The sequence below is a fragment of the Lepus europaeus genome, chromosome 2, assembly GCF_033115175.1.
Source record: "Lepus europaeus isolate LE1 chromosome 2, mLepTim1.pri, whole genome shotgun sequence".
NCBI lineage: Eukaryota > Metazoa > Chordata > Mammalia > Lagomorpha > Leporidae > Lepus > Lepus europaeus.
This window is the reverse complement of record NC_084828.1, coordinates 175,799,250-175,812,881: the sequence shown is the minus strand read 5'-3', so window position 1 is coordinate 175,812,881 and position 13,632 is coordinate 175,799,250. Positions and strand designations below refer to the sequence as shown.

The window sequence follows — 13,632 nt, the reverse complement described above, 5'->3', positions numbered from 1 at the left end:
CAGGCTGCACACGGTTGTCACTTCCCAAAGTGAGCCTTGTTAAAGCAGGTTTCAACTCTCCCACTGGGAGCAGCTGACAAGTCAGCCTGCAAAGAACTCGATCACGTAGTTGCTGGAGTTCCCTTCAGGCACAAAGCCCTCTCCTAACCTCAGTAAGGAGTGTGTGTGAACTACAGCTGCCATCTGCTGTCAGTTAGGGTGCTTGTCCTACACGGTGCTGAAGGAAGGATCTGTGAGGAGGGGGAGTCAACACAGATTTCCATCACTCACCTGTGCTTGATCCTGTTGTCCCCACCTCCATCTAAGTACCAGCCCGGTCCCTGAAGCTGTGTGTTTCAGGCTGCCGGGGCCACTGACCCACCACAAGGGTTCGAAAGCATTTGCCCTGAAGCTTTGGGCAACCAAAGTAGAGAGGCACAGAGGAGTTCCCATCCCTTGAGTATGGAACCACAGCCGGACAGGTGAGGGCCTCTGAGCCTCTTGGCGAACGCATCAAGCCCTGCCCACCTACCTCTTCATAGTTCCTGGACAGAAAGCCAAGTTCTTCTTTCAGACTCTCAATTTGATTCTCTAGATCCACTTTAGTCGAATTAGCTTCATCAATGACTTTATAGAGAGAGTTAATTTCCTCTTCTGCTGCCTTGCGAAACGGCTGCTCATTTTCATATCTGCCAATATAATAACTTAATCAGCACAGCTGGGTAGCCCAAAAAAATGAGATTATAAATGCTACCAACAAGCCAATGATGTGATAATTACACAATGAATGAAAAATCACTGTTCCAATAGCTCTGAGAGTACCCTCAGTGCAACTGGTACTTGCTGACTTACTAAAATAAAAGCAATACACCCAGCTTCCCACAAGCCAGCCTCATGGGGTTCTGTGCCGTGAGGAGATCCAGATCTGTTCATGGCTGTCCCCAGTTGACTTCCCACCTGCAGACTCTCTAGACGCCTACTGAGTATCAGGCTGGGCAACCTCTCCTGAGGGATGTGTCCTATTCTAATGTGAAGCTTCAGGACAGTGGCTGCAGCGCCAAAGGCTGTCACGGGCCCAGTGGAGCGTGCAGAAGAGGGACCTGGGTGAGGTCTGGGCCCCAGGTGAGGTGCGACTCAAGCACATGGGAGAGTTCATGTTTCACCTAAAGGGGGCCTACTGCCCAGCTCTGCCCCGTGACTGCCTGTGGGAAGGGGCTGCAGCAGGGTGCCAGTTCTCTCCAGAGAAATAGGAAACCAGAATTTAATGCAATGTCTGGACTCTTTAAGCTTTACAAATTATGCAAGCATGTGTGGATATACCACATGCACACACACCCCACACATGTCTAAGGTTGTCTTCTCGGAGCCATCTCAATCCTGCTTTTCAAAATCTCTGGTTTGTAAGGATGTAGCATGAGACTTTCTACCCAAATGCGTTCTTCATGGAGATTATGTGAACACTTCATCCTTTAGGGAACTAGTCCCATCCCTTCAGCCCCCAGTCAGTGGGCTGGGTCTCCACTGACCCTAGCTGGAAGAGTGCCCCATGTGCCTCTGGAGTTCTGTTTTGTTCACCCCTCCAGGGAGCCTGCCCCTTCCAGGATACCCTCCCTCCCCCCGCATCACCCCACATTATGGGAGCTCTTGAGTCCCCTCCAGACTGATTGTGGCGAATCCTGTAAGGGTCTGAAATATTCTGAGAGACTCCATGGCTGTTCTCAAGCTTGCTGTCCTCCTTCCCTTCCCCTCCATGTTTTGAAGTCTTCAGCCAAGACCTCTGGGTCTGTAACACTCACAACTGTCTTATCCTGACTTGCACGTCACTCTGGCCCAGCTTCTTCAACGCCATCCCACAATTGCTGTATGGTTGCTCCATCAGCAGCTCAGTCCAGCTCGCTCAAAGCCAGACTCATTATCTACCCCTGGGTTTTAACCCAGCTTTCCCTCCCCAATTTCCCTTTCTAGTAAACACAATGACAAGTCTTTTCAATAAGCCAGGTCCAAAGCCTGATCTTTCTTTGCCTTCTCATTCCAGGTTGCACATGTAGGTAACTGTTAAATCCTGCTGATCTTTGGTAAGTCAAGTCAGCCCGAATCACCTTGTGCCCCGACTATAGCGCCATCCTGGTTGTGTTCTCAGACCTGCAGTCCTGCCCACGAGTGACCATCCTTCTCCACACTGTCACTCTTCCGCTCAGAAGCCTTGAGTGTGGCCCTCCAGCTCCTCAGTAACCCAACCTCGCCTCACTTTCCCTGCGCTGCTCCCCAGCACACACCCGGCCTTCCTCAGCCAGTGCCTGCGCTCCTCCGCTCTGCCTCTCCTCTGCACCGATGAAAGCCGCCTTTCAGGCCAACACCAGTCCCGGGAGCAGTGCGCAAACCCCTGCTGTGGTCTGCCCTGCTCTCGGGTCCTTCCCAAGCTCCTGGGTGTGGCTGCCAAGGCCTCGAAGGGCAGGGCCTCTCTATGGTTTTCAAGCCTCATTGGTTGTCTCCCCTTTGCTCTCTCTGTATGCCCTGGCTGTGACAGCGCCTGGCAATCCACTCATGTGATATGCCTTCCCATACCCTCCTGCCCCTCGGTCGCACCTCCTTCATTTGCCTGGGCAGCTCCAACATGGGCTTTAGGACCCACGTTGGCCATCACCTCTTTTGTCACCTGTCCTTGTCCAGGTAGAATGTCCCAACATGTGCTCATCACAGCGATGGCATGGCCATTCTAATCCCGTTGTCTGGTGGTGCCTCTGACTTTCCCACTACACTGAGCTCTGTGAGGTCTGGAATCACAACCAAGTCACTTTGTTCCCAACACCTGGTAAGGTCCTTGCTTTGTTGAGTTTATTTATTCACTCATTTAACAAATATCTGCAGAGCGTGTATCCTGGGCTTGGCACTGTTACCGGTGCTGGTATTTTAATGGGGACCACGAGATCAAGCACCTGCTTTAAGGGAGTTGCATTCTACTCTGTTGAATGGATGATGTGTGCATAAATGAATAAATGGGTGAATGGAACTCAGTCAGGTTCTACCTTAATTTCAGACTTGGTCAAATTCTACCTTAAACTCAGTGTGAATGGTCCCGGATCTGCAGGCATCTATCTTTCATCACACAAAGGCTTCCAGTGGCCAGCATGAGGGCTGTGCCTCTGGGTGCATCCATGATCTTGCCCAGGGCTGGGCTAGCTCCCAGCTGGGGGAAAGTCTCCTTGACTCCAGGGTGGCCATCAATGGAGATCCACGGAACAGAAGGAAAAACTGAATCTCTTGGGTTTATCGTCAGGGATAAGAATGGAAACGGGATCATGATCTTCCCCTGAGACTCCCAGCCACATGCCTTTCCTCTTTTGTCTTTGCCAGTTCAGGAGTAGCAATCCCATCCCTCAACCACGTGCCCAGTACCCAGGATATCCTTCCCCTCAGAGTCACTGTGCTCATCCACCCTTGTCTTACTTTTCCATCAGGACAGAGTTTCCCAAATGCCACTCATCTTTACAACTCGGCCCTAGATGCATATCTCTGTCATCACTATTCATGTTTTTCTAGAAATGGATCTACTTTAAATGTAAATATTAAAATATAACAGCTCTTTGTATCAAACTTTAAATTGCTACTATAAAATAGTATTACTACAGTGGAAAAGCAGCCTTGTGGGTCACAAATAGAATGTAAGGATAAAAATAAATGTCACTTAAAAATAAAATGCTTATCCTTATACCACTTGGGCAGCACGCACACACACACACATGTAGGAAATACTCTTAGACAAATGAGTGGCTCTCTGGGGGCAGTGCTGTGGTGTAGCAGGTAAAGCTGCCACCTACAATGACAGTATCCCTTATGGGCACTGGCTCATGTCCCAGCTGTTCCACTTCCAATCCAGCTCCTTGCTAATGGCTTGGAAAAAGCAGCAGAAGATGTCACAAGGGTTTGGGCCCCTGCCACCCACATGGGAGGCCAGGATGAAGTTCCTGGCCGTTGAGGCCATTTGGGCAGGAAACCAGTGAGTAGATCTGTCTCCCTCTCAATATATAACTCTGACAAATGAATAAATGAAAAACTCTTAAAAAAAAAAAAAAAACCAGGGCCAGCATCATGGCATAGCAGGTTAAGCTGCCACCTGCAGTGCTGGCATCCCATATCAGCACCAGTTGAAGTCCCAGCTGCTCCACTTCTGACCCAGCTCCCTGCTACTGTGCCTGGGAAAGCAGAGGAAGATGGCCCAAGTACTTGGACTCCTGTACCCACATGGGTGATGTGGAAGAAGCTCCTGGCTCGTGGCTTTACCCTGGCCCAGCCCTGGAATGCACCAACAAAAGGAAGAACTTTTTTTCCTCTCTCTCCCCATCCCACCCTGCCCCCCCCACACACACACACCTCTGCCTCTTCCTGAGCCTCTCTCCATAACTCTGCCTTTCAAATAAAAAAAGGAAAAATCAGTTCCCCTCAAGTGTGGTCCCTCCTCCTCTGACTGACTGCGAGGCTGTGGGGTGAGCCTGCTGGCTTTTCTCAGCACCCAGCCGGGGTGGAGAAGTATCTTTGTACAGCAGCGATTGCCAATGCGTCCTATGGTGGACCAGCAGGATCGGCATGGCTGTTAGGAATGTAAATTGGGAGCACCCTCCAGACCTTTGGGATGAGAAACTGAAGGTGGCCATAGCCACCTGTTTTCTGGAAGGCCCATTCGGTGGTTGCATACCCCAGAGGCTGGGAACCTTTGCTCTAAACCAGATGAAATCTTTGCCCCAGGCCTGGTTAGTGTCTGCAAGAGGGGTGTGAGCTGGAGAGCGACAGCTCTAGACTCTCCCAGAGCCACTGTTATCAAGCCCCAGGCTCCCGCGACACTGGGGGTGCAGGGGGCAGACGCAGGCGAGCATCAGTGTGCTACCCAGAACCCAGGCACGGGGGCCTGTCTCCTGCTGTCCAGCATTACCTCTCTTTGAAGTCATCGGCGCCAGCCTGGATGGTCTCGGTCTGCAGCATGAGCCGGGCGTTCTCCAGGACGGCCTCGCCCACCTGGAACGACAGGCAGCAGAGGACACAAGGCCGCTCACCACCGGGGCTGGCGTTGGCACAGAGGCTCTGGGGAACTCAAAGCACCTTGACCTAAGTGTCCCTCTCCATAAAGGTGGGACTCAGAATGACAGTCACCTCAGAATCAGCCCTTAGAGCATTCTGGTCTGGCTGAAAAGCCCACAAGAGCATTTCAGGCATGGAAAACCAAGACGCTATGGCAAAAATCACTCTACATGAAGGACATCTGTGGCTGAGATCCCAGCGGAAAGAAGTGGCCATCAAAGAAGGAGGTACTTTCTCTGAAGGGAGGAGAGAACTTCCACTTTGCTTGTGGCCTTGTCGAGTTGGTGGATTCAAAAGGCTTCCATAGCCTAGGCAGCTCATGTCGAGAGCCTCAGGTGATCACTGGCGTCACACATGAGAGTGTTAATTGTTAAATGAACAACAGGAGTCACTGTGCACTAACTTCCCATGCAGGACTTCTGTCCTCAGTGAGTTGTGTTATGAGAGTTAACTATAAAATTTGTTCTCAAACATTTATTTCATTTTAGTGTATTAACTGGAGGATATTCTTATGTCCCATAAGTTTTAATTATGCCTGTCAATCCCATTGCTTGTTTTCTTAGGTATTTCTTTAATTAATGGTAAAATTTGTTCTGAAAGACTTACTTTCTTTTAATGTATTAATTGGAGGATATTCTTATGTCTCAAAAGTTATAGTGATGTCCAAGTGCTCACAAAAGATGGATCACCCGTGTGTGCTTCTTTAAAGTTAATAAAGATTCTCAAAAAAAAAAAAAAAGCGAAATTAACTCCGAGATGCAATGACTCTGAACAGCCATTGTCTCGACTGTTGAGGAACAGGTTTTGTTTTTGTTTTTTTTTCATATAAATTGTTGAACTCTTTACTGACTATAGAGTTAATCTTCTGTGTTGAAATTAATTGAAAATAGATCTTAGCGAAAAATAAGACTGGGAATAAGAGAGGGAGGAAGAGTGGTGGGAATGCGGGTGGGAGGGCGGGTACAGTGGGAAAAATATATTCCTAAAGTTGTACTTATGAAATATATGAAGTTTGTATTCCTTAAATAAAAGGTTCCTTTGTGGGGGGGGGGAGGACATGTGAGGAGTAGGTGGTAAAAAGAAGGCATAAGGGGGCTAGTGTTGTGAGATAGCAGGTAAAGCCGCCACCTACAATGCCAGCAATGCATAGGGGCACTGGTTAGAGACCTGGCTGCTCCACTTCCAATCCAGCTCCCTACAAATGTGCCTGGGAAGCAGTGGAGGATGGCCTAAGTCGCTGGGCCCCTGAACCCTCACAGGAGCCTCAGTGGAAGCTCCAGGTTCTTGGCTTCAGCCTGTGCCAGCCCAGGCTGCTGCGGCCATTTGGAGAGTGAGCCAACGGATAGAAGATCAATTCATTCTCATTCTCATTCTCATTCTCATTCTCTCTCTCTCTCTCTCTCCTCATCCTCCTCCTCTTCCTCTCTAACTCTGACTTTCAAATAAATATATAAGGCATAAACCTTGATATCTTCCAAGAGTTCTGAGAGTTAGGTTTTTGCAGCGAAGGGATTATTCAAAGGCAGATTGTTCATGGCTTCTGTCACCGTGAGGCATTTACTGCTCTCCAGGGAAGAGTTCTGGCTCCTTACATGAACTTTCGCTGACTTTATGTAGTAGCGCTGACCATTTCCTGGTCATGGGTGCCTTTGAAAAGCTGACGAAATCGCTAAAGGAGTGCTGAAGAAGGTTCTGTGGGGGTGGAAATGTTCTGTAACTGTACTGTCCACCCGAAGGCCACACAGGCTCCTGAGCACCCAGAATGTGGGGAGAGGGACTGTGGGGCTGCAAATGTAACCTTCTTTCACGGTGACTAGTTTACACATAATAGCGCCATGTGGGAAGTGGCTGCTGTGTTGGACAGCATGTGACTATGTCCCAGGGTCTCCTGGGACCTTGAACAGTGGGCCTCAAACTTGGCTCCCCCGAGTCCTCCAGGGCCCCCCACAGGTAGGAATTAGGAGCCCTTCTCCTCAACCTGTATGCATTTTCTTTGCCATCACCAATAGGAAGTTTTATTTGTCACCATTAAAGTCTAAACCTTAAACGCATTCTTGAACTGGTGGTTCGTACCCATTGTCTCGCTCTACTTTAGCTCTTGCTCAGCCCCAGTGGCTTCTCCAGGACTACACCTACACCATTACCAGGAAGTCCTGTGAGTTTTCCCCATTCAGACTTGGGCTTCTTCAGCATTTGTACTTTTCTAACAAAGACATCATGGAGAAGGTAAACAGGTGGGCAAGCCTGTTCTATATCTTTCCCAGTGCTGTCTGGAATCAATTTATTGACCACTCCTTTTAAGCCATTTTTTTTTTGTACCTCCATGTCATGCTTTCCATCATCTTCTTCCAGATTTGGTGGACCTGTTGGTGCTGGGCCTAGAAAGTCTTCCGTATTCGATTGTTGCATTTTTAAGTAAAATCAACACAGAACGGAAGCAAACAACCATCTATTGTCTTGACTTCAACATGAGCTTCAATCATGGTCGGCCACTTTTTGATCATGAAATATATTTTGTCACGGGTAAGACCCATGTCATGAAAGTTAGGCAGGTTTTGCCGTGAACAACCTCGTAATCAGCTTGCATTTTCTAACTGCAACTTCATCGCTCTGCAGGTCAGCAAGACTCACTTTGAAAATACCACCTTTGAAATTACGACCCTTGAGACCATCAGATGTAATTTTGGGTCCTTGAATCCTTGTGACTAGTGTTTTTCCTATATTTCTTATATTGAACATAGCAGGTGCTTTCACATCATACAAATATTTCCTAGAAAATAGATCAACCGTTTTTTTCTTGGGACCCTTTTTGCCACCTTTTGTAAGGCATGTGTCCTTGCCAACTGCCATGGTGGTGCTCAGAGAGCCAAAAGGCTGTTATCTTTATTAAGGATATATATTATTATATATATTATTATATTATTATATATATTCATATATATAGTAAGGATATATATATATATATATATATATATATATATATATGCCTGACCCAGCCCCAGGCATTGTGGCCATTTGGGGAAATATATATATATATATATATATATATATATATATATATATATATATACTTGAAAGGCAGAGTGAAAGAGAGAAAGAATGTTTCATCTGTTTCAACTGCTGGTTCACTCCCCAAATGTCTGCAGTGTTCACCCTTGGGCCACAGCCAAATCCAGGAGCCAGGATCTCCATCTTAATCTTCCACATGGGTGGCAGGGGCCAAAGCACTGGGCCATCTTTCACTGCTTTCCCAGGTGCATTAGCAGGAAGCTGGATCAGAAGAGGAGCCAGGACTCAAATCAGCTTTTCAGTATGGGATGCCAGCACTGCGGGCAGTAGCTTAACCTGCTGCACCCCAACGCCAGTCTCCATGCTAATTTCCGTAATGGCTGTTTTAATTTACATTCCTTCCAACAGTGTACAGGGTTCCCCCGTCCCCACACCTGGCCACCACCTGTTACCTTTTGTCTTTTTGGGGAAAGTCATGCTAACAGGTGTGAGGTGGTAGCTCACTGTGGCTCTGATTTACATTTCCCTGATATGATGTTGCACAAGCATTGATTTCATCATCTCGCGATGTCCCCTGCTGGTTCCTGTACTGGCTGCTCCACTTCCAATCCAATTCACTGCTAATGTACCTGGGAAGGCAGAGGAAGATGGCCCAAGTGCTTGGGTCCCTGCACCCATGTGGAAGACCTGGATGGAATTCCTGTCTCCTGGCTTTGGCCTGACCCAGCCCCAGGCATTGTGGCCATTTGGGGAACTAGTGGATGGAAAATCTTTCTCTCTCTCCCTCCCTCCCTCCTCGCTCTCTCCCACCTTTCTCTCACCTTTCTCTGTGTAACTCTCTTTCAAATAAATAAATAAAAATATTTTTAAAACAGGAAAAAAAAAGAATTCAGTGCATGGCAGAGAAAGAGGAGGGGATAAAACTGGAGTGAAGGGCAAGGCCCAAATAAGGAGCGGCCTCCCATGCCAGGCTAAGGAGTTCCTAGGGCAGGGGACACAGTGGGGTCCATTTAGGAACCTACCTCCTAATTCAGATTCCAAATATGCCTCTTAGTAAGAACACACCAGTTGGAAATCAAAGATTAGATACATAGATCATAGATAGATGATAGAGATGATACTCAGAGAGACCCAGACAGAGAGACAGAGATGCAGAGCTGGGGGAAGGGTCAGTTGGCTGTGCAGAGAACCCCATGGTCATGTATCTGGATTCTGCCGGAGCAATCAGAGAAAATTAAGCCTTAAGGAAATTAGCTCAAAGCAAACAACTTCTCTGACACCAGGCTCGGGGCTTTGTTATAAATATGCAGCGCCAGCTCAATGTCTTCTGTGTACGGCGTCGGCACTCACTGTCCAGAGCCAGCCCTCATGCTTCCACAGTAGCTGCAGGTGGAGTCGCCAGGTGGGCCCAGACCAGAACTTGGAGGGACAGAGAAGCTTCCAGGCAAAGTGGGGCCTGAGGAACTTCGTCCTTGTCATGACAGAGGGCAGCTCCTGTGGACTAAGGTGTCCCCATTGCCCAACAAAGGCAATTACAAGGGTACTTGGAAATAGCCATGGAAAATGGAATTTAAAAAAGTAAATTCTATATACAAGGGGTCATCAAAAGTTCAGAGATTTCAAAATGTCTTGGCACGCACACTAAAGCTATCTCATAGACCCATAGACACCATCCTCTAGTTCTGTCCTCTCACCCTGCCCGAGGTGACCCCATCTACAGTGGCATTCTTTCTGCTGGAGCACAGCCTGATGCTGATGTCAAAGCTTCTTTGCACCACAGACTCAGCACTGTCCATTGCTCTGGGCTTCCAGGGTGAAACCCAACCTTAGCCCTCAGGTGCACCTCCTCCTCCTTGCAAACCCAGTGGACAGTATTCCCCTAAGTCCTCTCTCAGACACAGCTGAATTCCCTGTGCTTGGGTTTCTGATTTTTCACCCCCAGGTAGTGGCCATTAGTTTACACCAGAAAAGAAGATGAGTGGGGCTCCAACAAAGCTGGACAGCGGAGCGGGGTGGGTTTGGAGCACCCATGGGGAACTTGCAGTTCCTCAACTTGGCTGATAAAGGAAAGGAAGGTCTTCAAGGTGCTCCCCAGCTGGATCTGGTGGGAACCTGGGGGATCCCTGAGTGGGGGACCAGGTCCTCCCTGCTTTGGTTCTCCACTGCTGGACCTGTTCATTCACCTGACGCCTACTGTCCCACATGGTACAATAAATGGCAGAAAAAAGTCATTTCTTGAAATCTGAAATGCACGACCTCAGAGAGTTTGCATTCTGGTGACAGATTCGGCGAAAATAACTAATAAACCAACAAGTAAAAGCTGATAATAACCACAAGCTGTAACAACTGTCGTAGAGAGCTAAGGAGGAGAGGTGCAGGATGAAGGGAAGCCCTCCTTCAGGTCAGAGGGCTCCGCCCCTGCAAAGAAGAGGAGAGGCGTGGCGCAGGCAGAGAGGCCAGGCCAGCAGTGCTACAGCCCAGGGGCAGGAGGGAGGCTGGTGGTCCTGAGTGCCAGGGACAGCACAGTTGGAGGCCTCTGAGCAATGAGACACGTGTGCAGGGCTTTGAAAGCCTTGAAAGCCACTGTGGGGAGTCTGAGCTTTGTTCCAAGTATAAGGGACACCTCTAAAGAGGGAGGAGTTAACCTACTCAGAGTGACATCCTCTAATGAGTTTAAGAAGATCACTCCGGAAGCAAGATGCAGAATGTGTCATTACAGGGGAGGGAAGAGCAGAGAAGGGAGGATGTTGCCTTGGTCCAGGGGAGCAGGATGGTGACTCACAATACGGTGACGTTGGGAGAGATGGAGGAAACATCATAGGGGTAAACTGGACCAGACTCACGCTTGGATTAGAAGCAGGAGAGGTGCGAAAAGGAGAGGTCACATGACTCCCTGGTGTCTGAGCAGCTGCTGGAGATGTCTACTGAAATGGAGGGGTTCTAGATTTCCTTGTGAGGCATGTCAAGCCTGGGGCTGTGAGGAAACTCCTGAACTAGAGCTGTCAATGTGGAAGTCATTAGCACCACAGCGGCGTTTAAGTTGAAGTGAGCAGACCAGATCATATGGGGATTAAAAGAGGCCCTAAGACCCAGTCCCAGGAGACTCTAATGTTTGGAGATCAGATAAGCGAGGAGACCTAATGAAGGGGAGAAGAGTGAGACAGAGTGGCCGGAGAACAGGAGGACAAGCAAGAAAAAGGGGTCTTGGAAGCTGAGAGCAATGCCCATCCCATGTTCTGCGACAGATGCAGCAGGTGGACAAGACAAGGGCAGAGCGCCTTTGTTGGGTGTCCTAGCTGGACTTCTTGGCCACCTCGGTAAGAGCTGCATGGCCCGGGTGCTAGGACAGATTGTTCCTTCCTCTCCACTTGTTGCTAGGAGCAAGTCATGCAGCACTTCCCTCCTCTGCTGGAAATGCAAGGGCATCTTGCATCTTGCCACTGCTCCGAGTTTAATTTCCCTGGAGTCCTACCTCGCCCACCTCCTCCCCAGGCCTGCAGCTCTAGCTGCTAGTACACCAACGTCTTTATCTCAAGTAAAACATTCGTCTCACTCTTGGGCCCAAATGACATTTTTTAAAGCGCCACCTGTCTTCACCTTTTTCAAGCACAGTGATCGTCAAATCCCTCATCGGTGACCACCGCCCCCATTTGTTTTACTTACGATGTCCACAGTGAGGAGAGCAGCAGGAGGGGATAGAGCACATGGAACCAGGTCTTTTCAAAAAGAAGAAAGATGGACATCAAGCCACTGGGTAGAAACCTTCATTCAACTGCCTGTGCATTCAGAAAAAGTACAGCAAGAACGGTGCCAGACGGCACAGACCCCTCAAATCCACTTGACATTCAGCGAACTTCCGCTGTGTACAAAGACGACAATAACAGTGACGGCTGCCACCCGCGGACTGCTCCCTCCCCCAGGCGGTCAGCTGGGTGCTTTATGCACACAACTGCCCTGGCAGGGACGGGGAGAGATCTTTCAGTCACTCTGGGCAACCGGCCCAAGCTGGCGAGGGGAGGAGTGAGGACCAAGACCGTGAAAGCAAGGACCCCTGTGCACAAAGCGTTTACCCTGAACGTGGTGAGCTCTCAGCGGAGGGGTGGAGTTCAGACGCAGGGCTGGCCCAGGAAGGAGGAGTGGGCTTGGAGTAGCTCAGGAGCGGCCCTCGAGTCTCTCCCTGCACTCTCACGGCTGCTCCATGACCCGAAACTGTTCATTCCCCAAAGGCACCTTAAGCATGTCCGCTTCTCTCCAGCTCCCCTACAGCCAGCCCGTGATGGTCTCTGGCCGCCTGTGCCGCAAACAATCAGCTGTCCGTGAAGAAAACGCTCTGATCGGCAGTTTGCCGACTTCCCTGGGTAAACCCTCCCAGCCCTGGCCACCAGCAGTTACCACCACGCTGGCAGGGGATGCTGAGAGGCACGGCCTCCTACGGTGCTTCCAACATGCAGCCATTCGGACACCATAACTCGGGAGCACACCCAAGTCAGGGTGAGGCATTGAGTAGGGCACTAGGGCTTGTGACCCACGGGATTTGAGTATTCATTGCCTTTGTTTTTAAAGCAATCTGTTTAATGACAAGTTGGCCTCCTTTTTTTAATTTTTCACAATTGCCATGTTTAGCAACCAGCTCACACAGCTCCTGCAATGTGAAACAGTCCACGCCCACCAGGCATTAGAACCTAGCACCTGGCTGGGTGCTTGTGTTGGTGGTAGGCAACTCCAACTTCCCTTCCCTCTTCCTTTCCTATCTGCAGCCCTGGGCCAGATTTCCTGAAGGTTTTCCAAGATAGAGTGGAGGACGTTGCCTGCCCCCGGCAGGCTCCAAGCTTTACTTCCGACCTCCAGGCCACCATCCTGTCTTCAGCCCGTGTAGCCCTCAGCCAAGGTCCCAGCCTCCCTCTTGCTGCCCGACTGGCCTCTTTCACAGCTGGGGAGGACAAGGACCACTAGCCCCAGCGAGGACATTGGTTCTGCTGTGCCAAAGGTCACTGCCGGAGAACAGCACCAGGCTCTCGGGGGCTCAGTGATGGAGACTGTCGGTGTACCTTAGGATCCCCTTCTGAGAAGGAGCTAGGGAGGCAGGGCCAACAAACTCTTCTCCAGCAAGTCAGGGTGATGATGAGCCTCTGCTCAAGGCTGGAGTAAGCCACCATGAAAGCAAGCAGCCTGCAGCATCCCCCAAGGCTCATGCTGAAGGCCCCCAGGCCAGGATTTGGACAGAGCTGCCCTACCTGCCCAGCAGCACACAAGTATCCCCAGAGGCAGCTCCTGGCTGCAAACCAGAGAATCAGAAGTCGCTGAGAAGCAAGGACCCCAGAAGCCGGCCCCTCACCTGGGTTCACCTTCAAGCCTCCTGCATCTTCCTGCCCGGCACCGTCATGGATTGCCCCTGCGTCCTCTTCCCTCCATGGAGTCCCAGTAAACAGGGAAAACCTTAGAGATCTCAGGGCAGTGCTGCTGCCGCCAGGCGAGGCAGAGCAGACGCTCTAGGGGGCGCAGGCCTGGCGGAAGGGTGTCAGCACCGGGCGCTCCCGCACACAGCAGGAAGGGGCAGGCTGCACCCACAGC

The 13,632-nt window shown here is 50.0% G+C and overlaps 1 protein-coding gene and 1 pseudogene across 1 annotated transcript in view; both read right to left on the bottom strand.

The window, feature by feature from the left end:
* The window catches only part of BFSP2 (beaded filament structural protein 2), a 49,699-nt gene that overhangs the window by 16,505 nt on the left and 19,562 nt on the right, over window positions 1-13,632 (bottom strand). Inside the window, exons 2-3 of the mRNA XM_062179830.1 lie at window positions 4,907-4,989; window positions 512-668 (exon numbers count right to left, since the gene is read on the bottom strand). Of these exons, the coding sequence (XP_062035814.1) occupies window positions 512-668; window positions 4,907-4,989 (240 nt within the window). The remainder of the gene's footprint in view (window positions 1-511; window positions 669-4,906; window positions 4,990-13,632) is intronic.
* On the bottom strand, window positions 7,095-7,902 carry LOC133750288 (small ribosomal subunit protein eS1-like; annotated as a pseudogene).